The 19198-nt window shown below is 44.5% G+C and overlaps 2 protein-coding genes across 4 annotated transcripts; both read right to left on the minus strand.

Moving 5' to 3' along the window:
* Positions 1-2809: 2809 nt before the first annotated feature.
* Positions 2810-8025, minus strand: sccpdhb (saccharopine dehydrogenase b). Its single transcript, XM_062468129.1, has 12 exons — positions 7504-8025; positions 7006-7118; positions 6640-6720; positions 6274-6403; positions 6110-6159; positions 5840-5970; positions 5377-5494; positions 4792-4911; positions 4462-4518; positions 4061-4172; positions 3871-3952; positions 2810-3144 (listed from the first exon to the last, which is right to left on the minus strand). The coding sequence occupies exons 1-12, from the start codon at positions 7697-7699 to the stop codon at positions 3048-3050; spliced, it is 1287 nt and encodes a 428-aa protein (XP_062324113.1). The 5' UTR covers positions 7700-8025; the 3' UTR covers positions 2810-3047.
* Positions 8026-8141: 116 nt separating this feature from the next.
* cnstb (consortin, connexin sorting protein b) lies at positions 8142-18110 on the minus strand. 3 transcript variants are annotated; one of them, XM_062468281.1, is made up of 10 exons: positions 17811-18110; positions 16142-16359; positions 15824-15921; positions 14115-14145; positions 13534-13620; positions 13149-13260; positions 12375-12396; positions 11972-12271; positions 10473-10614; positions 8142-10275 (listed from the first exon to the last, which is right to left on the minus strand). In XM_062468281.1, exons 2-10 carry the CDS (start codon positions 16227-16229, stop codon positions 10067-10069), a joined length of 1089 nt encoding a protein of 362 aa, XP_062324265.1. In that variant the 5' UTR covers positions 16230-16359; positions 17811-18110; the 3' UTR covers positions 8142-10066. The 3 variants fall into 3 exon arrangements, with proteins under 3 accessions (XP_062324265.1, XP_062324266.1, XP_062324267.1); XM_062468282.1 differs by having other exon boundaries at positions 16142-16518; XM_062468283.1 differs by having other exon boundaries at positions 11972-12268; positions 17811-18109.
* Positions 18111-19198: the final 1088 nt, after the last annotated feature.

Below are 19198 nucleotides of genomic sequence, written 5' to 3' on the forward strand. Positions count from 1 at the left end.
GGAGTAATAGGGAGAAAGTAAAGAGGGAGACACAAAGAGAGACAGAAAAAGGGAGAGACATGGGAGAGGAAGGGGATGGAGTGACACAGAGGGTGACAGAGAGATGGAGAGAGAGAAAGGGATGGGGAGAGAGAATGCGGGAGGAGAAAGGGAGTAGGAGAGCAGAGAGAGAGAGAGACAGGGGCACTGATGGGGATTGCATTGCAGCCCACTCCAAATATCCTGCGTCTGAATGATGTAGGGTGGAGTCACTGGGCTGTGTGCTGGCGGATAAACCGATCAGTCAAGAGAGGAGAGAACAGGAGAGGGAAGGAGAGGAGAAGAAAGATGAGAAGGGAGTAGAGGAGAGGACAAAGTAGAGAGGAGAGAGAAGAGGAGGGGAGAGAAAGAGAAGGAGAGAGGGATGGAGGAGGAGAGGAGCTGGAGAGGAGAGTTGAGGAAGATAAGGGATGCTGCAAGCATGAATAACAGCAGAGCCACAATGGCGGGCATGCGGGGGAGAGATAGCAGGGTGGGGCTCTGCATAGGGAAACCACTGCAATCTCCCCGCCCCCACCCCCCCGTCTCTCTTCCACTCCCTCCCTCCCTCCCTGTCTCTCTCTCCTCTCGGCGCTCCATCTCTGCCTCTTTCTTATTCTACTTAACCTTCCTCTCTCTCTCTCTCTCTCTCTCTCTCTCAACACAAAGCCACACAGGGCAAAAGTGCACGTCGCACAGAGCTTTAACAAACACCCTGTAGTTAAGAGCTACTAAACATAGGAATTACCCGACGGTATGTGATATTTGATCAAATCAAAGTGCCTGTCCATTTTCCCAGTGCAGTGCTGAAAGCAGACAAATGTTCAGCATGTGTTTCCATGCTTAGAAATCAGCTGTTGATGGTGGGGCTGGGTGGACGGTGAGAGGGTGGACAGGTACTGTCATGTATTTATTTATCAGATGATTTTATCCACAGTGACATACAGCACAGGGGAAGATTTTAACCTGAGACTTCAGGTGGAGAATGTGGAGAGGGTGGAAGGAAGGGGGTAGGGGGAGAGGATGGGGGAGGTGGAGAGGGTGGAAGGAAGGGGATAGGGGTAGAGGATGGGGGAGGTGGAGAGGGTGGAAGGAAGGGGATAGGGGTAGAGGATGGGGGAGGTGGAGAGGGTGGAAGAGTGAGAGAGGTGGTGGAGGAGGTGGAAAATGTTGGGGTGTAGTTAAGTGGGGGGAGGAACGCGAGCAGAGAGAGGCTGAGTCACAGAGACAGAGAACGGCCTCTAGGTCTCTGTAACCTTGATCTCTTTTTGCCTCCTATCATCCCCTCCACCACGATAACCTTCATCACCTCAAACGAACCGCCACGAACCCCTATACATGGCCCTTTCATTATGTATAACAATATGCACGGCCCTCACTGGCAAATGACCTCTACTGTCATCTTGGTTTTCTGTTGTGTAAATATTTGGGGGGAGGGTGGGGGTGCCTTGGTTGAGAAACAGCAGCACCTTGTGGCAGTTTGGGAGTACTGCATGTTAATGTGGGCACTTGGCAGACTGAAGCTTCACCCAGTCGCATCATGCTTACAAGTCACTGTTTCTGTTGTCGGCTGTTTTTATTCATTAGGTACAGTAGGTAACATTATGTGTGTGCATGCTTGTGAAAGTATGCATTTCTCTTTCTAAAGCCAATTTTATTTTATACAATCATAATCCCAATCACATTGACGAGGGGGAAATATGGAGCATAAACCAGCTTCAGATTTCAACATTACTTTATTCAACAATGTAGTCAATTTATAAATATCCACAACAACCTACATTTCACAAAACATATCTCACCTAGTATGTTGTTCATTCAGGCTCAGCCACAAGCACTGCAAAACCAAACAGGACATTTATACAAAGCTCCTTAACCCTCGTGCTGCCTTCGGGTCACATGACCCAAAGGTTCACAACGAACCATCGTTGTGTTTACCCAATTTCACCCAATACAAAAACAAATAAAAATAATTTTCTTTTAACCATTGCAATGTGGGGGGTCTGAGACAGCCCGACAGTTAAAAGAAAATGCTTCACTTTGTTTTTGTATGAGGTAAATTTGTCGCAATACGACAGTGGGTCACAATGACTGATGGGTCAGAATGACCCGAAGATAACACAAGGGTTAATAAGATTTCATAAGTTCAGTCTGAGTGTTGAAAATATAAACCCCTAATCACACGCATGCCTGGTGTGTGAAGGGTTCCTGCCAGTCCCCAGAACACTCAGACTGCTCTTCCTGTAAGCTGGAGTGCTCTGATCTGGGTCAAGGACTAATTCACAAGTAAAAACACCAGGAACAGGAACTTTCTATTTATGTACAACTGACAATGTGAACAGACACTATTTGTAGTCAGATTTAAAGTAATAATGTGAATTATTATAATTAAATAGGGCATAAAACTACCAACGTCAGATTGAACTAGCAACATTCACGGACGCAACAGTCAAACTTGAAGGGAAACAGCTAAAAATAAAACTATATTGATGTTTATACATTTTAACCTTTTCCATCAAACTAGAAGGACCAGTGCTTTAGAGATCTAACCTCCTGTAGGTTTACGCTCCAACCCTGGTCCTGGAAATCTACCCTCCTACAGGTTTAGCAGGGTCGGAGTGTGGAGGGTGTAGGAGGGTGGATCTTCAGGAGCAGGGTTAGAGTGTAGAAGGGTGGATCTTCAGGAGCAGGGTTAGAGTGTAGAAGGGTGGATCTTCAGGAGCAGGGTTAGAGTGTAGGAGGGTGGATCTTCAGGAGCAGGGTTAGAGTGTAGAAGGGTGGATCTTCAGGAGCAGGGTTAGAGTGTAGAAGGGTGGATCTTCAGGAGCAGGGTTAGAGTGTAGAAGGGTGGATCTTCAGGAGCACGGTTGGAGTGTAGGAGGGTGGATCTTCAGGAGCAGGGTTAGAGTGTAGAAGGGTGGATCTTCAGGAGCACGGTTAGAGTGTAGAAGGGTGGATCTTCAGGAGCAGGGTTGGACAGCCCTGGCTCGGGGAGGGAGGGGTAAGCAGGGTTTCTGGAGTGGAGACAATCAGCCAGTCTTGACTGAGAACTTGAGGCCATGTCTGTTGAGACGGTCGATGAGAGTCGTCTTGGCAAACGCAGCTCCCGGACTGTACACTCCTCCTCTGGGAAGCAGAGAAATATAGAGAGAATATGTGTGTGTGTGTGTGTGTGTGTGTGTGTGTGTGTGTGTGTGTGTGTGTGTGTGTGTGTGTGTGTGTGTGTGTGTGTGTGTGTGTGTGTGTGTGTGTGTGTGTGTGTGTGTGTGTGTGTGTGTGTGTGTGTGTGTGTGTGTGTGTGTGTGTGTGTGTGTGTGTGTGTGTGTGTGTGTGTGTGTGTGTGTGTGTGTGTGTGTGTGTGTGTGAGTGAGTGAGTGAGAGAGAGAGAGAGAGAGAGAGAGAGAGAGAGAGAGTGAGTGAGTGAGTGAGTGAGTGAGTGAGAGAGAGAGAGAGAGAGAGAGAGAGAGAGGTGATGGTGAGGAAGAGCGAGGGGTGTGTGTGTGAGAGAGAGATAGGTGAGAGAGCAAAAGAGGTAGACACAAAGAAAGGTGAGAGTTACAGAGTGAGAAAGAGAGGGAAGGAAAGAAACAGAAAAAGATAGTGACAGAGAGGAGGGGGTGAGAGAACAGGGGGTGAGAGAGCAGGGGGTGAGAGAGGAGGGGGTGAGAGAGCAGGGGGTGAGAGAGCAGGGGGTGAGAGAGGAGGGGGTGAGAGAGGAGGGGGTGAGAGAGGAGGTGAGAATGAAAGGCAGGGAAAGTGTGACAGAAAAAGAAAAGGAGAAGTGAAGAAACCCATTTTTATGAGGGTTCAAAATGTTGAGGACAAACAGGGAGGAAGTGAAACCACACCTACCCCATAGGAAGAGACTGAGGTTCGTTCAGTAAAGTGATGGCTGCCTGAACCATAGCAACCGGGGTGGCAACGTAGCCAGGCTCTGTGGACCAATCACAATTTACTTCACTACAATCACACTTAAACACTATTCGCCACAATGCATTTTCAGATAACCTGATGAATCAAACCGAGATAGCAAGGCTAATACCTGCTCCTTTGACCTGAGTGATGATCTTAGCGTTGGGTTGTCCAAGAGAAGGTTCCAGTCCGTCCCCATATCCTTCCCCATAAAACGTCAGAGAAAAAGAGGTTCCTTCCATCTGAAAGACAAGGAGAGGAGTGAGCATGTCCCCCAACACCACAGGGATGTGTGTGTCTGTGTGTGTGTGTGTGGGGGGGGGGGTCTTTGTGTATGGGAGGGCAGGTACGCAGGTTTTTGTGTGTGTGAGAGCACTGCAGAGTATGAGAAATATTCTCCAGTAAACACGACCTGAACTCAGAGATACACTACGCTTGAGACGTACCTACTTAGATCAACGCCTCAATTACAGCTCACAACTTCTTAAATTAGACAAATCATGATGCGTCACTCTGAGGAAGTCCATGTACCTGTTTCTTTGTCGGACCGGCACTCGAGAACAACCCGAAGGAGAAGAATCCTGGGAACTAATGGGGGATCAAAACACAGAAACATTCCCTGTCAAACACTTAATCGCAAGAGAAGCTCATTTTTTGCAATCAGTGAAGTTAAGAACCTATTCCCTCAGTGCTACATCCCTCTGTACCCCCTGAGACGTTCACACTGGTTTGACTGTCACAGGCGCTTAGTGAGCCTAACGTAGCAAGCTAATGGAGCTAGCTAGTGTAGAGTCCATGGAGCACAGGATGATGGGTGCACAGTGTGGGTGGATGGTAATATTAATGTTATTAAATATGGACCGTAATGAGTAGTTTTCTTCCCAGGCCGAATTTGACCATGAGCCAGAACAACAGGCCGCCACAGAACATCTTCACCACACTGCCAATGCCTCCAATCCCTACATAGGCACTGTACTGTACCTGGAGGGGAGGAGAGAAGAGGAGAGGGGATGGGGAGGGAGGGGACGAGAGAAAATAATGATACAACTAAAGTCATGAATCAGTCACTTTGTGAGTCATCATTTCGCCCTCATTACAGGAAGACTGGCAGCAGCTGTTTAAGGAGCTGCGTAAATGAGACATAAGAAAGCTTCATTAGTGCTAACGTTGTGACTAAATTGGAAAAACACATTTCGACCAACTCGAACATGGGCCTGTTATTGCATTGGGATCACAGGCTGCAGTGCAGAGAAGGAGAGAAGTCTAGACCGGTCAAGCATGATAGATAGACCTGAGTACCTAGCTGGTAACAGAAGGATGTGTGTTGAGTTGATTTTGTTGTTGACGTTATTGTTGTGTTGATGTTATTGTGGTGTTGATGTTATTGTTGTGTTGATGTTATTGTTGTTGTGTTGCTGCCTGCCATCCAGGTGAGCAGGTTCTCACAGGAGACTGCTGGTGCTCCTCGTAGAGGAACCGCTGGCTTCTCCTGACCACCGAGGCGTCAGAGCCCAGGAACGGGACTGCGTACTGCTCTACCTCCTTACTGAAGAACAGGCTACCCCTGTCAACACACACACACACACACACAGGCACGCACACACACAGGCACACACACACAGGTACACACACACAGGTACACACACACAGTAAAATATACACACATATTCAAACACAGAGAAAGAGGGAGATAGAAACAGAACCAGTGGTCATTATAGTCTAGACTTGCATTCAAATACACAACCCTATTTGAAGAATCAGCTTCTCACAGCAGTCGAGACACAGAGAAGCAAAACATCTCCTGATACTTCTCCATTATCTACCATCACTGCCAAAGCCACATAGCAATAAACTTTCAATCGTTTGAAATCAACTCAGCCTGACAAACAATCAGTTGGCAATACTTCACCTGTTCTTGACTCTGGCCCCTACCACAGGAAGAGGCTGGTGGCCAAACCTCCTCCTCAGCGTCTTCAGATAAGCTCTGTCTGCAAAGCCGTAGACGGCCGACTGCCAGGTCCCATCGTGGATACAACCGCCCTGAAGGAACAGAACATGCTTTAGGAAGGCCACCAACCATCCCAAATAAAGAGTTTATATAAACAGCCTACATCTCCCATCTTCCATTGGGGGAGTCAGACGGGAAAGTCAAGAGAAGGAAGTTATCAGGGGGGCAAACCTCAGGGCCGGTGTGGATAGTCAGAAAGCTTTCCACGGCCGTCAGAGTTCCTGGAGAAACGTAGAAAAACATGTTGCTTTGCTACTGTTGATTTCTACGTTTTACAGTTTCACTAGTTTACTTGGACAACCCTTCCACAGTAAACAGTGATGTTGTAATGTGACCTTTGAACTGGTCCCGAGTGTACAGTATCCCCATGTCTGCTGGGATGGAGTCCACTCCACAGCTGCCAACCACGTACAAGCCCGCCTCCACGGCCTTGCTGTGGTAGTCCAACTGCATCCGCTCCAGGAACTAAACAGCCCCCCAAAAAACATTAACCAGTTTAGAAGACACATTTATCCAAAGCAATGTACGGAGGGGATTTGAACCTGAAAGCTCTTGATCTGCCATCAAATGCTCTACCACTGAACTAAACCCAGTGATAGCTAGACATTTACATTAAAAAAAAAATCATTTAGCAGACACTTTTACCCAAAGGGATGACGTGTGCATAGTATCTGAAGTGGCTTTATGATGAAACAGCCTACCTGAGGTTCTCCACAAATGTCTATACAGTGGGATCCATTCTCTATGCAGGCCTTCACCACTGGCTCCCCATAGAACCTGTACTAAGGAGAGTTAAGATATCTCACACTCAAACACAGTCACAGCAGTTAGCTATGTAAATATTGTACCCAGTACACTTAAAACAGTTAGTGCATGTAAATATGGACATACAGTCTTAATTCCAGACACTGTGTCTCAATCTGCATGGCTCTTCATTTAGCTATGCAAGTTTTTGTCATATTGCACACCATAAACTGGTTTCTGATTAGTTGCTGTGGGATTTAGAGAAGTAAAATGCATTATCTATGGGGATTTTTAAACGTTGTATTATATTGTTGTATACTTACTGGCCCCACACAGTTGAGAACCACCACTGCCTGTTTGCACATGATGGCCAGGGACTCTGCCTCGGTGACATCGGCCACAATGATCTCCACATCTGTCCTCAGATCCGGCTGACCTGGGGACAGCGGGGTTATCAGCACCGCATGCATGGTAGAGGGACGATATTCAATTACACTGAGTTTACATAATCTGCCATGGACTTTAACCAGATGCTGGATACTGTGAGGGGAAACCTCTCGGCAACTTTGAGTGCCTAAAAAAATAAATAATGCAAATGCCACCTGGAAAGTCAATGTTAAAGTCGTGTTTTACAACAGGAGGCAGGCAGGCAAGTAGGTCAAGTTCAATATGTTGTTTACCAGTGATAATCAATACATTCCAGTGCCAATGACAATTGTCTACAGTGATCGAACCATGTCTGACATTTCATCTTTGGGTGACCTGCGGGAAGAGGACATGACTGTGTTTAGTTTCATTGGTAATAATAAACTGTTTCGTACTGAGCGTCTCGGCGGCTTGATTCAGAACTTTCTCCAACCGCGGTCTGCTCCTCCCGGCCAAGGCCCATGTCAGATGTCCGCTCGGACCCTCGGCGGTACAACGGGCTAGCTCTTCCACAACAAACTGCCCGGTGAAACCAGAGGCTCCGAAAATTATAACGTGGTATGGTCTAGTAGTGGAGGTGACCGGCGCCATTGTTTAGTAATAAGCTACCACGTTTATCCGACAGTTAGGATTATAGTAGCCTACTACGCAACAAGCACATTGTGCTAATAAATCACTAGTAAATCACAAAAAAAAACGTTGCTGTAGTAGCCTAGTAGGCTATACCGCTCACCCTGTAAATGAAGGGCGAATCACGTAGTATCACAGAAACTACAGACTAAAAGGATGGTATCTTTACCATCATAGATGCTGTTATTAAGTTATATGGACATTCAAATACACAATCGTGCCAACCTGGAGCACGCTACCTACGCAGCATGCGTGACCACTGAGCCGCGCCGACTGCAGCATTGGCAATATGAAACTTCTGGAATTAGATTGATCAATTCCATGGTGGACGGAGACATCTTGTGTCTAAATCATAGTACTGCATTTTATGACCTAGATTTTACAACAACTACAAAGCAAGCAAGACCGCTGAAATCACAGATTTATTTCTTTGATATCATTTATATTCATCTAAGAATACAGGCAACATAAATATTATAAGATATAAACAATTAAGATACTTTTGGAAGCAAATCAGTGACATAATGTTGTGAATTGTAAAAGGCATTGAATACTTAATATTGAAAATTGAACACCACCGAATTTGTTGGTTTTGAATTCACCCCTTTAAAATTGAAATGTGAATTTATTTCAATGTAAAAAAAATATTCTGAAAACAAATTCAAGGTTCAGAGGTTCAAGGTTCAGAAATTCAGGCTGTTATTGAGACGAATAATTTCGAGCCGAATAATTTCGAGCCGAAATTAGCCGAATAATTTCGAGCCAAATTGAAATAAATTAGCCTAATGTTTCAATTTTAAAGAGGTGAATTCAAAACCAACACATTTGCTGGTGTTTATAAGTATTAAATACCTTTTAAAATTCAAAACATCAGTGACTTGCTATGGAAGCAAGTCACTGACTTGCTTCCATAGATATTGCTCTGATGCAACATTTGATAGTAAACAACGTACAGCAGCACTGTGACAACAGGAGGTAACAAATCATTGGCCTCGCCTCTACAACTTCGCGCATTAGATGGAGAAATTATGATTTAGCATATCAAAAACAGTGCAACACAATGGAATGAATCCATGCTTAAAAGGGATTTTGTCTGTGTCATTCCAGTAATGGTCGCCTGTCTCTACTTTTGATTTCTCTGGGGCCAGCCAGAGTCCACTTGTGTCAGACATGTTGAGTGTTGCACGTCAGGTAGGGTAATACATAAGACATACACAATTCAGGAAAGCAAGAAAATTAACACAAAAATACACCCGGTTAAATGATACTAAAAGGATTGTGAAAAACATATAATGTTCTTAGAATATAAAGCCAGTACATTTGAGCCGTTATACAAGAAGTAAAACACTGAGTACTGATGGTAGGAAGTACCTGAGTCTTTGGAGAGAGCCATACAGTACTGTGTGTTGTTCACTGACACCCAAGATGACACGTTTAAATACATGGTCGTTGGGATTATTTTAGATTTGGGATATACTTGATATTGTCTCACAGAACATCAGGAGCCGTGCTCTACTGTAAACCACACACATCTCAGCATGCACATTCTCCAAAGTTTTAGTGTTCTGCCTGATAATAATGTAAAAATATATGATAATTACCTCACCTGACAACCACTTTCATTTCACTGTGTGTATGTGTTTCGGGCTTTTTAATAGTGTATTCATTTAACGGATGCCTTTATCCAAAGCGACCTACAGTTAAAAGTCAGCCACTCAAGTATAATACGATATGTGGAATGTTGTATTTGTAAGACAATGTTGTACAAAACACACGGATTGCGTGTGAAAGAGTCAAGGAAACTCAATCTGGAAAATCATTGTTGCACAATACCTCATAATGGTACATATAAAAAATTATCTAAATTCAATCTCCTTGTTTTATGTTCTTCATGAGCCATAAGTACAACTTTAGTGATTTTTTCCCATTCAACTGCGCTACACATGTTTTTGCTACTGTACAGTTAATTGTCATGTACTTCTGTGTGGTACGAGTTGTCCTTTCTCTTTAAGATTTATTCTGTCGACCATCACTGACGTGTCATTCGTTTAAAGGAGAAACAGCAGTGTATATGAAACATTTATGCATCAACACTCAAGTAGGCTTCATAATGAAACCACTCCAGATGTTATTGACCACTCAAGGACTGTGTACACCCAATCACTCAGTCAGCCTCAGCCTCTGTCCCCTCAAACCAAAGTAGAACTTCCTTCCTTCCTTCACCACTCCTCCTCTTCACCAGTGCAAGACTAGCATCATCCAATCCCCTTCTCAGAGAGAGAGTCCATGAGCTTCTCCATGACCCGTTCCTGACCTGTCGTGAGCTGGTTATGACCTCAGGGGCAGCCAGCGTCTCAGCTCGTCCAGGAAGCGGCGCACGTGAGTCACGTAGAAGTTGGCGTTGTGGGAGAAGTCGGTGCAGATGCTGGAGCAGGAGTCCACCAGGGCGCAATACACCGCTGTCCCGCCCAGGCTCATCACCACGGTGACCAAGCACAACAACAGCAGGATCAGACACGAGTCTCCGCCCACCTCATCTGCATGGAGGGAAACGTAGAAAGGCAAAGCGTCAGCTAGGACGTACGTGACAGATGGTATTATTATTTTCAAATGCTGCTGTTGTTGTTTTTATATAACCTCTTTCTCTCAGAGGCTTAACTGAAGCTGAATCTTACCAGAGTGTGTGTGTGTGTGTGTGTGTGTGAGTGTGAATGCAAGTGTGTCAGAACCGTACCGTGGTCTATGCCATCTTCTGGATCAGAGAAGCGGACCTTACGCTTGGAGATCTGTTTGATGACATCAGGATCGGGGGGAGGAAGTCCATCCAAAGAGGCCCGTCTCCTTTTCAAAATGGACACCAGGCCGTCTGGAGAACTCTGGAAAGAACCGGAAACAAATTAGCTTGAAGGGGAACTCCCACATCTAGAACAAACCACCTCATCAAACCCTCTGGAAGATTTGCATTTTAAACATGACAAGATGTGATGACACATCACAAAGTGAGTTTAGTGGCCACTGTCAAAGAACTATGCAAACCTCTCTCACTGCCAAATCGAGAAGAAATACTAATATTACAGAAGCCTGTCAAAATGATGATGGCTATGAAGTGTGAAAACAGATCGGAGCAATCGAATGTCTGAGCTGATCCCGAGTGGCCTCAGGACATTTATCATTCTGACATTTCTGCAATATCTACCATATTAATTGCACAAGGTCAATATACATGGATCAAAGACTCAGTGGACTTGCAGATGTCATTACATCCACAGTCAACCCAGGATATGAGGACCAGTTTGGCAGACTGTCTGCTTAACTACACAACGGACATGGACTTAGTCTCAAGGCTGCTAAGAAGTGGTGTGCTCTTTTCATTCCTGATCTTCAGTAAGGTTCATATTTATAGTCTGGGTAAGGGTGAGTGTGAGTGTCAGTAGTGACAACCCCGTTTCTCAATAGAAATCGTGTTTTTTCTGTCCTTTTTCCAGAGTGTTGTAAGTGACCAGATTGCTTCCAACACTGTAACATTTAAGTCCACACCCAGGTCTAGAACTCCCAGATTCTAGAATTTTACGTTCTAAACTCTACGGATGGCTGTTGTGGTCTCTCCATGACATCACAGCTTTTGTGTCCTTCAAATCTCTCTGGGTCATCTAATTTTATTGGGTGTGGCCCAGCTTAAGCAAACACACATCCAGCCAACACGCTGATTACTGAGATTGTGGATCTGCCAAGACCAACTCCCTGAGAAGAAGCCTACATAGGGACTTCCAGAGCCAAGTTGTTACGGAGCTGGTTTTAAGAGGTTATATTCTCTTTGTAGTTCATGACTCTGTGAGCATTTGGCTCCGTTTGGCGTTAGATGGGTGAGACTGATTTTGTCTCTGATATGTCTCGTGTCACTATAGATGCCTCTACAGTTTAGGTTGTTGGAGACTGTTGTTAACCTCACTGGAGAGAAATGGAAAACATCTCAGCAAATGTTTGTTCCCCCCCAGAAAAAGATACACAGAGGAGAAAAAGAGAGAATAAGAAATATGAGAGAGAGAGAGAGATAGGGGGAGACAGACAAAAAACAAAGGGAGAAAGACAGAGAAAGAAAGGAATGGAGGGGAGAGAGAGAACACAAGAGAGAAGAGAAACAGAGAGAGAAAAGAAAGAGAAGGGGAGAGAGAGAACAGGAGAGAGAAGAGAGACAGAGAGAGAAAGGAAAACAGAGGTCACGGTGTTCCTCACCCCCTCCTCGTAGGACAGTTTGGCCAGGTCCTTGACCGAGGCCTGGGGAACGCCAGCAGGCCACTCCAGCAGCACCTCCTCCTCCGGGCTCTCCTCTCCTGGCTCCTCACACTCCTCCTCCTCACCCTCCTCACCCTCCTCCTCCTCCCCTCCTCCTTCCTCCCCCTCCTCCCTCTCCTGGTCTGGTTCATGTGAAGTGATTTCAGCTGCTCCCTCTTTGACCTCCTCCTCATCCTCCCTCCTGCCACACTGCCCCCTGGTGTTTGGGATGTCCTTCAGAATTGCGTCTGCCATACTCTGCTGAAAACAACCGGTCACATGACAGGAAGCACAGGTGTAATACTGATGTGGCTGAAGATACTCAGTGTGATGCACAAGGTAAAGGATAACAGGGATATCTTACCACTTGTGCACCGAGTGTTGGCCTGGTAGAGGAACAGAAGAACGACAGAGGAAGAGAAATGAGACAGAGGTGAAAGGGATGGACCAAAAGAGAGACACAGACAGAGAGATGAAGCAGGAGAGAGAGAGAAAGCAGGAGATAGATAGAGAGGTCAGACATGGTAACTGTTAGCATTCGAAGGCATTTGATTTCACATATTTAAAAGCAATTATGACTGCAGGCCTCTACAGTAAGTGGCGTCTGGTTTCCAGCTGAGTCAATCTCCAACTAATGGCATGAAGCCACTAGCATAAGAGACAGCATGGACAGGGCACAGCTATGGACTCTCAGGAAAACCTGTCTGGGTTTAAAAGACTTAGACTACAAAGAATCATATGGTGACGATTATATAACATTTGAAACTAATGAAAAAGCTTTGCTGGAATGATAGCTGTTTATCATGGTCGTTTCTAATCTGGAAAAGCAGCATTTGCGTCTGATATTATTGGAATGATCTCACACTGCTATTCCACCAAATAAACCTAACTCTGGTAAATAAAACAGGACTTAATAGGAAACAAAGATGGGCTTCTTTCTATGTCTACCTTTGTTGTTCAATTACCTTTGATCCCTGTCTGGAACTCGAGTGATCAATCCCCCTGTTTTATGTTCTTTATAAGCCACATAAGTACAACTTTTGTGAACTGTTTTCTAGAATTAAATTCTAGAATGTGGTCATCTTCCACTGGAACAGCCCCACAGTGTTCCTAAGGTTGATGTGCAGAAGGTTCTCACCTCTGGTGGGTCCTACAGATCTTGCTGAGAACATCTATGTGCTCCTGACCAATGCTGTTGGGCTGTAGTGACAATCTGCACAGGGATTTGGTGCTCTCCCTGCACTGGCTTTCTGAAGACAGAGAAAAGATCATTCAAACGCACTGACACACACAAGCGCCCACACACATTCTCTCTCTCTCACACACACATTCATACACACGCACAAGCACATGCCTACACACACATTCATACACACACACTTGCCCACGTACACATTCTCACACACACGCACACATTCACAGACAGGTCACTGTTGTCATATTAACTATGTTGGTCTAGCTGATCGCTGGGGATGGATCTCCTGGGATGGTGGTTGCTCTATAACGCGATTAGACTACAGTACCCCAGCTCTCCTGCAGGGCGGCGAGATTGGACAACAGGCGCTCATGATAAAGTCTCTCCAACTGCAGGAACTGGACCGCCCAGGGGTCTGATACAACCAGGAGTTAAGAACACAAACACAGTAAAGTGCCACAGAAATGTTCTGTCTCTCTCCCCCCCTCCCTCCCTCTCTGTTTCCCTTCCCCCACCTTTTATCTGCATGCACTTTATATTTGTCTAACTGTGTAACTCTTTCTCTTCACTCTACGTTTTCTGCCTTGTGGTGCGGTTACCGTGGCAACAGCCCGAATAGGCGAGGCGATGTAAACACAAGTCACAGGGAGGACTGGAGGAAACTGAAGCATTGCCTGCTGGGGAATCCCTAAGAGGACAGACACGTCAAGAAGACAAACCCTCTCTTGGACTGGAATCTTACACCGCACTTCTACAACAAACTGGAGTGGAAATATTCCCCTGGACAGGACCAGGAAACAGTCCCTGTTCTTTGTCACACAATTGTAAAAGTGACATTGAATCGCTGTCCCTTCTCTGGAAAACATATGTTCCACCAGGAACTTAAACTGTCTAAAGTATAGAGGATACAGTCCTCTTCAAGGGAGTAGGCCTCGGCAATCTGTGGAGAGGAAACAAAAATGTTTCACAATGGAACAGACACAAATCTGCAGCTTAAACCATAACTCAAACCTAACTTGTTATCTTCAAATGCATTTGCACGTTGTCGACTGGGTTTGATGGTCATATGCAGTAGTGACTACCATGTCTTGAAGTAGAGCCAAGTCACTTGACTAGCTGGATTGTGATTCCAACTTATCTTAAAGGAACGTTACCACTGGGCTGTGTGCTAATCTATGACAACTTCCACATGCTGTGAGGAACACACAATACAAACAATACAAATGATAGAGTTACATGAAAGACTAAGACTTGTGGATATTTTTCGTAGTTGTATGATCACAATATTATTCAAGTATTTTTCGCAGGCAGATTGAAATGAATACACCAAGAAGACCAAGATCACATGACAGAGCTCCACATTCCAAAAAAAGACATGGATCTGACCTTCACGTCACCCTGTCACATGATCCTGATGAGATCAGGTGATATGGCTGAGACTAGTCTTATAGGCATACTTCTACTTCTGCATGTTTTTAAGTATACAGGAGCTTAACTCTTATCACAAACGGTCAACTTCAACAGTCAGGTGTAACGACATGCAGTTTTCAGACAACAGAGGTTTCTGACTTCGGATGTATTGTCCATCAGACCCAGATAAGAAACTGAACAATACAGGACTGGAACCTTTACAAGTAACCATAACAAGTAGCTCATACTCACAGGTGTGTCCCTGTTCTGCCTCTCTACCAAGACAAAGCCTGACCTGAGCTGATCCACACCATCCTGTACATGCTCTCTTACAAAGAACAAACATATATTATAACAATACAACAATATTCACAAGAATCCATTCAAACAATGGACTGCATACATTGCTATGTAGGGGACTTTAATGTGGGCCAACAAATTGGTAAGCTTGGATGTCCCGTCTCTTTGCCTATTCACTTGCGGGGTCAGGTGGCTGAGCGGTTAGTCAGTCGGGCTATTAATCAGAAGGTTGTTGGTTTGATTCCCGGCTGTGCAAAATGACGTTGTGTCCTTGGGCAAGGCACTTCACCCTACTTGCCTCGGGGAGAATGTCCCTGTACTTTACTGTAAGTCGCTCTGGATAAGAGCGTCTGCTAAATATGTAAATGTATTCTATATTATCCTTGGCTAGCTGGTCACTGGTCTGATAGCTACCAGGCTAGAATCACAGTGCAAGGCTTTCATGTGGAGCAGAGACAAGCCGATTCTCTCCTTTTTTGGGGCTCAGGAACCGAACAGCTAGATCTCTGTTTCATTACCAGATCTGCAGACGGAGTTAAATAAACTTAGGGGTTTTATAGCCGAGTCATAGAAAAAACAGAGTATCAAAATAATGTAACAATAACAGAGCTGTGAGACAAGGGGTCTCACAGCTCTGTTATTGTTGTTCCCTTTTCTGTCTCTGTGTTTCTCTCTCACATGTGCCCACACACACACACCCTCTGTCTCTCTCTCACACACATCCCAGATGTCACTCTGTCACCGTCAGTAGAACTTCCTCCTGATCTCACCTACACCGGGTTTTGAACCCAGGTCCTCTGATCTCCAAAAGCAATGACCACTTCTATGAACACCACTTTAACCAGCTGCGACACTGAAAAGCTAGCTCTTCAATGGGGCAGGTTACACACACATACACACACACACACCTGGTGCAGTGACTGGGGCAGCAGGGCGTAGTCGCTGTTTTCCCCCAGGGTCTGTAGGGAGGCCAGCAGCTCAGGGCTGGGCCCACCTCTGCGACCTGCTGGAAGCCACAACCATAACAGACACATAACACACATAGCCCATACAGTCTGTCCCCTTAAAAAGTGACAATAAAAATTGACTACAACCGATTCACGAGTCAAGTTTGTATTTTATGATTTGTAGTCTAAAAGGATGGATGAAGATTTTTTCTAAAAATGATCAAATCGCGCAGCATAGAGTAAAACAGACAGTATCCTGCAGGTGTGTGTTCTCAGTACCTGGGATGACCTCCGCAGACCCCCCATGGCCTCCCTGAGCAGGCCCAGACTCGGTGCCTCGGTTTGGGACGCTGCTTTTGTTCCCCATCCTTCCTGTGGTCCTTATCTGGATCAAAGGCTAAGTCTGAAGATGAGACCCACTGGAATGCTGGGGTTGGTTCTTACTGCATCAAGAATTCAAACTGGTCCGTCCTGGGTGGAAACATTGCTTGTCGGAACTACAATTCATGAAACAAGAGAGGGTGGGATTTGTAGTTCTAAGTACTTGTGCAGTCTCATCCACTTGAGTTTGTCTTGTAATTTGGCCACCTCAGTATTATCCATTAAAGCACCAAGCAGGTCACCAAGGAGCTAGTATCTTCACTCTCTCCAGACCGCTGCATTTAGATATATATGTAAACAGGGTTAGGGTTAGAGACGGGTACTTCCTTAACCCCTTATGGGAATTTGTGGTTCATAGTGTTAGTGTTACAGTGGTTATAGTGTTACTGATATTGTTTTAGTATCACACTGTTAGCGTGTCATTCTCAGTGACCTGATACTGTACAATACTTTCCTCACTGTGGTCATTCAGTTAGGACTAGAACCAGTATGAGGAGAACCAGAGGAGTTAGTCTGTTGAATGGAGACAGATGGTCTTCTGTCAAAACCACAGTTTCCCTCCAGGCAGACAGAAAATACCATGTCTGTTCTAAATGAATCTGGGTTGAATGAAACATATTTGTCCGTAGAGTGCAGTGCCGTAACAGCCATGTTACATCACCAACGCAGCACTCTTAGAGCCAGCCAAAGTATAGAATAAGGTGCTTGGCCAGGCTTCACTGCGAGAACATGAACATCGCATCCACATCCAAAACGTTATATTCGAGCATAGATGACCACAGGTTATGTACACCCCTGCGTGTCACTCGCAACAGGAGCAGAGGGTCACTCCGAATGGGGCATAATCTCAGTCATGTGAGGGTACAGATTTCGAACGAACGTGGAATGTGAACGTGTCTTTGCGAGTTAGGATTTGTTCGACAAAATACAAAAAGAGTGGAGCAATGAGTCATAAGAAGTGCTTCGTGTCTAACACGCTGCATTATCCCTGTGATTATCACGCCCGCATGAACTCGATGGCGATTTCCTGAGGAGTGCAAGTAACCGCAGCGCCACATGAATGCAATGTTGCTGCGGATGCACATCTGGAATGTAGGCTAGTTCATTATGGGTTTAACGGACAAGAATCTCTTCTATCTACCCCTGAGGTGAAATTATCCCAAACTCTGAAAATAATTTCTCGCACTAGTACTTAGGTGTGCGAGTGAGATGAGTGTAGCCAATAGTAGTGACTGCACTGTAGTTTAAAGTGAACATGTGGCTGAATGCATCGTCAGGGATGATGTGACGTCGCTTGTTAGGAGGAATTCAGATAACATTCATTTCAGATGCAAGTCAGAGCAAGTGTCATCAGCTAACGGCTTGGTCCAGCCAAAACCTTAGAAATAGTTATAACTATTTTATCATTTGCATGCACACAGTACTATGTTACGAAATGTAACATAAACGTAGAGACTAGTGTGTCAATTAGCTATCAAACATTTTTATCTTGTCATTTTAAGGTTTTAGGCGGAATATCTAGCACAACATCTGTTCGTGTGAAATCAATGGATGTATCAGTACTCACACTGCTTTGCGATGTCTTGTAGATTTCGCCTGAACATCTGATTGACTATCCCTTCTATTCTACACCCCCGACGTCCCGGGACGCGGCGTTCTGGTTGTCGCCAACACAATCAAATCAGAAACCTCAATCTGCACTGTGGTATTGGGCGATGCTCTTCACGCTGCGGTTCCATGGTTGTTTACGACCTAATCCGGGCATTTTCTGATTCCATATGCCTTCATAGCAAATTTAATTTATTTATTTCATAAAATAGTCGATGGTGCCATCTTCTGGCAAGTGGACGACACTTGCTCTAATCTAGCTCTCCACGCGTTTATGGGTTAACCATTCCCCATTCGGCCATTCCAAATAAAATCTAAATGTCGAAGACTATTCGTTTTTAAAGTTGTATTCACACTATAGACCTACGAATGGTGTGCACAATCAGAAATTAATTAGAAAACACCATAGCCATTTCAGACATCCCAACCTGCAGAGACTCATTTCCGGGAGGTGTGTCCCATGCATACACCCATACAATATTGAAAAATTATGGCTTTTATAATATTTTTATGAATATAAAACCTCAAACGGACACCAGAGTATTCTAACAATGTCTGGCATTCTTCCACAGCCTTTACTTTTTCAATTAAGTTTCAAACAAAATGATTTAAAAAAATCACTATAATCTCTGAAAATAGCTTAATCCTCGCAAATCTTAATAACCTTTTAAGAATTGTAGGCCTACTGAAAAATCTCAAATATACACCAGATTATTCTAATAAAGTCTGGCCTACTTCCACATCCTTTACATTTTCAATTAATTTCAAACTAAATGATAGAACATTTCTAATCTCTGAAAATAGCATGAAATCCTTGCTAATCTTAATAACTTTTTCAAAATTGTGTCAAAAAATCTCAAATGTACAACAGAATAAAGTCTGGCCTACTTCCACACCCTTTACATTTTCAATAAAGGTTTTAACAAAATGCAAATAAATCGCTAATCTTTGAAAATAGCATGAATGTGAGACGAATGTTGAATGTCGAATATGAAACTATAACTTCATGCTTAATCCATGCTGGTATGCATTTTACGCTTGAATGCAAATGTTTACCTTTATCAAATGGGTTTCCTATCAAATTTATAATTTGTTCCTACTCCCCAATTTAAAAACCCCTGTTTTCATTTCTCAAAAAAATCTGTCTGCTGCTTTTTAAAAGGATTTCTGATTCGCCTATTGATGGTGAAGTAGAGCAGAAACGGAGACGGGGCTTCAAAAGGAGCACTTTTGTGTGTGTGTGTGTGTGTAATGAGACAGACTTGGTAATGGGCTACCTTAAGAGTTGAACTCTCTTTGACTGCACGTCTTCCTTAGTCCTACACTGTAAAAAAAATCCATTGCAAC

This window comes from Osmerus eperlanus, chromosome 8, assembly GCF_963692335.1.
Source record: "Osmerus eperlanus chromosome 8, fOsmEpe2.1, whole genome shotgun sequence".
NCBI lineage: Eukaryota > Metazoa > Chordata > Actinopteri > Osmeriformes > Osmeridae > Osmerus > Osmerus eperlanus.

Coding starts and splice junctions, on each gene's coding strand:
- sccpdhb (XM_062468129.1), bottom strand. CDS start 7,699: ATGGCGCCGGTCACCTCCACTACTAGACCATACCACGTTATAATTTTC. Junction 5,971..6,109: donor CTATCCACACCGGCCCTGAG/GTTTGCCCCCCT, acceptor CTGTTCCTTCAG/GGCGGTTGTATCCACGATGG. Junction 3,145..3,870: donor CCTCAGTCTCTTCCTATGGG/GTAGGTGTGGTT, acceptor TCTGCTTCCCAG/AGGAGGAGTGTACAGTCCGG.
- cnstb (XM_062468281.1), bottom strand. CDS start 16,229: ATGGGGAACAAAAGCAGCGTCCCAAACCGAGGCACCGAGTCTGGGCCT. Junction 15,922..16,141: donor GTCTGCGGAGGTCATCCCAG/GTACTGAGAACA, acceptor TGTGGCTTCCAG/CAGGTCGCAGAGGTGGGCCC. Junction 12,272..12,374: donor CAACACTCGGTGCACAAGTG/GTAAGATATCCC, acceptor GGTTGTTTTCAG/CAGAGTATGGCAGACGCAAT.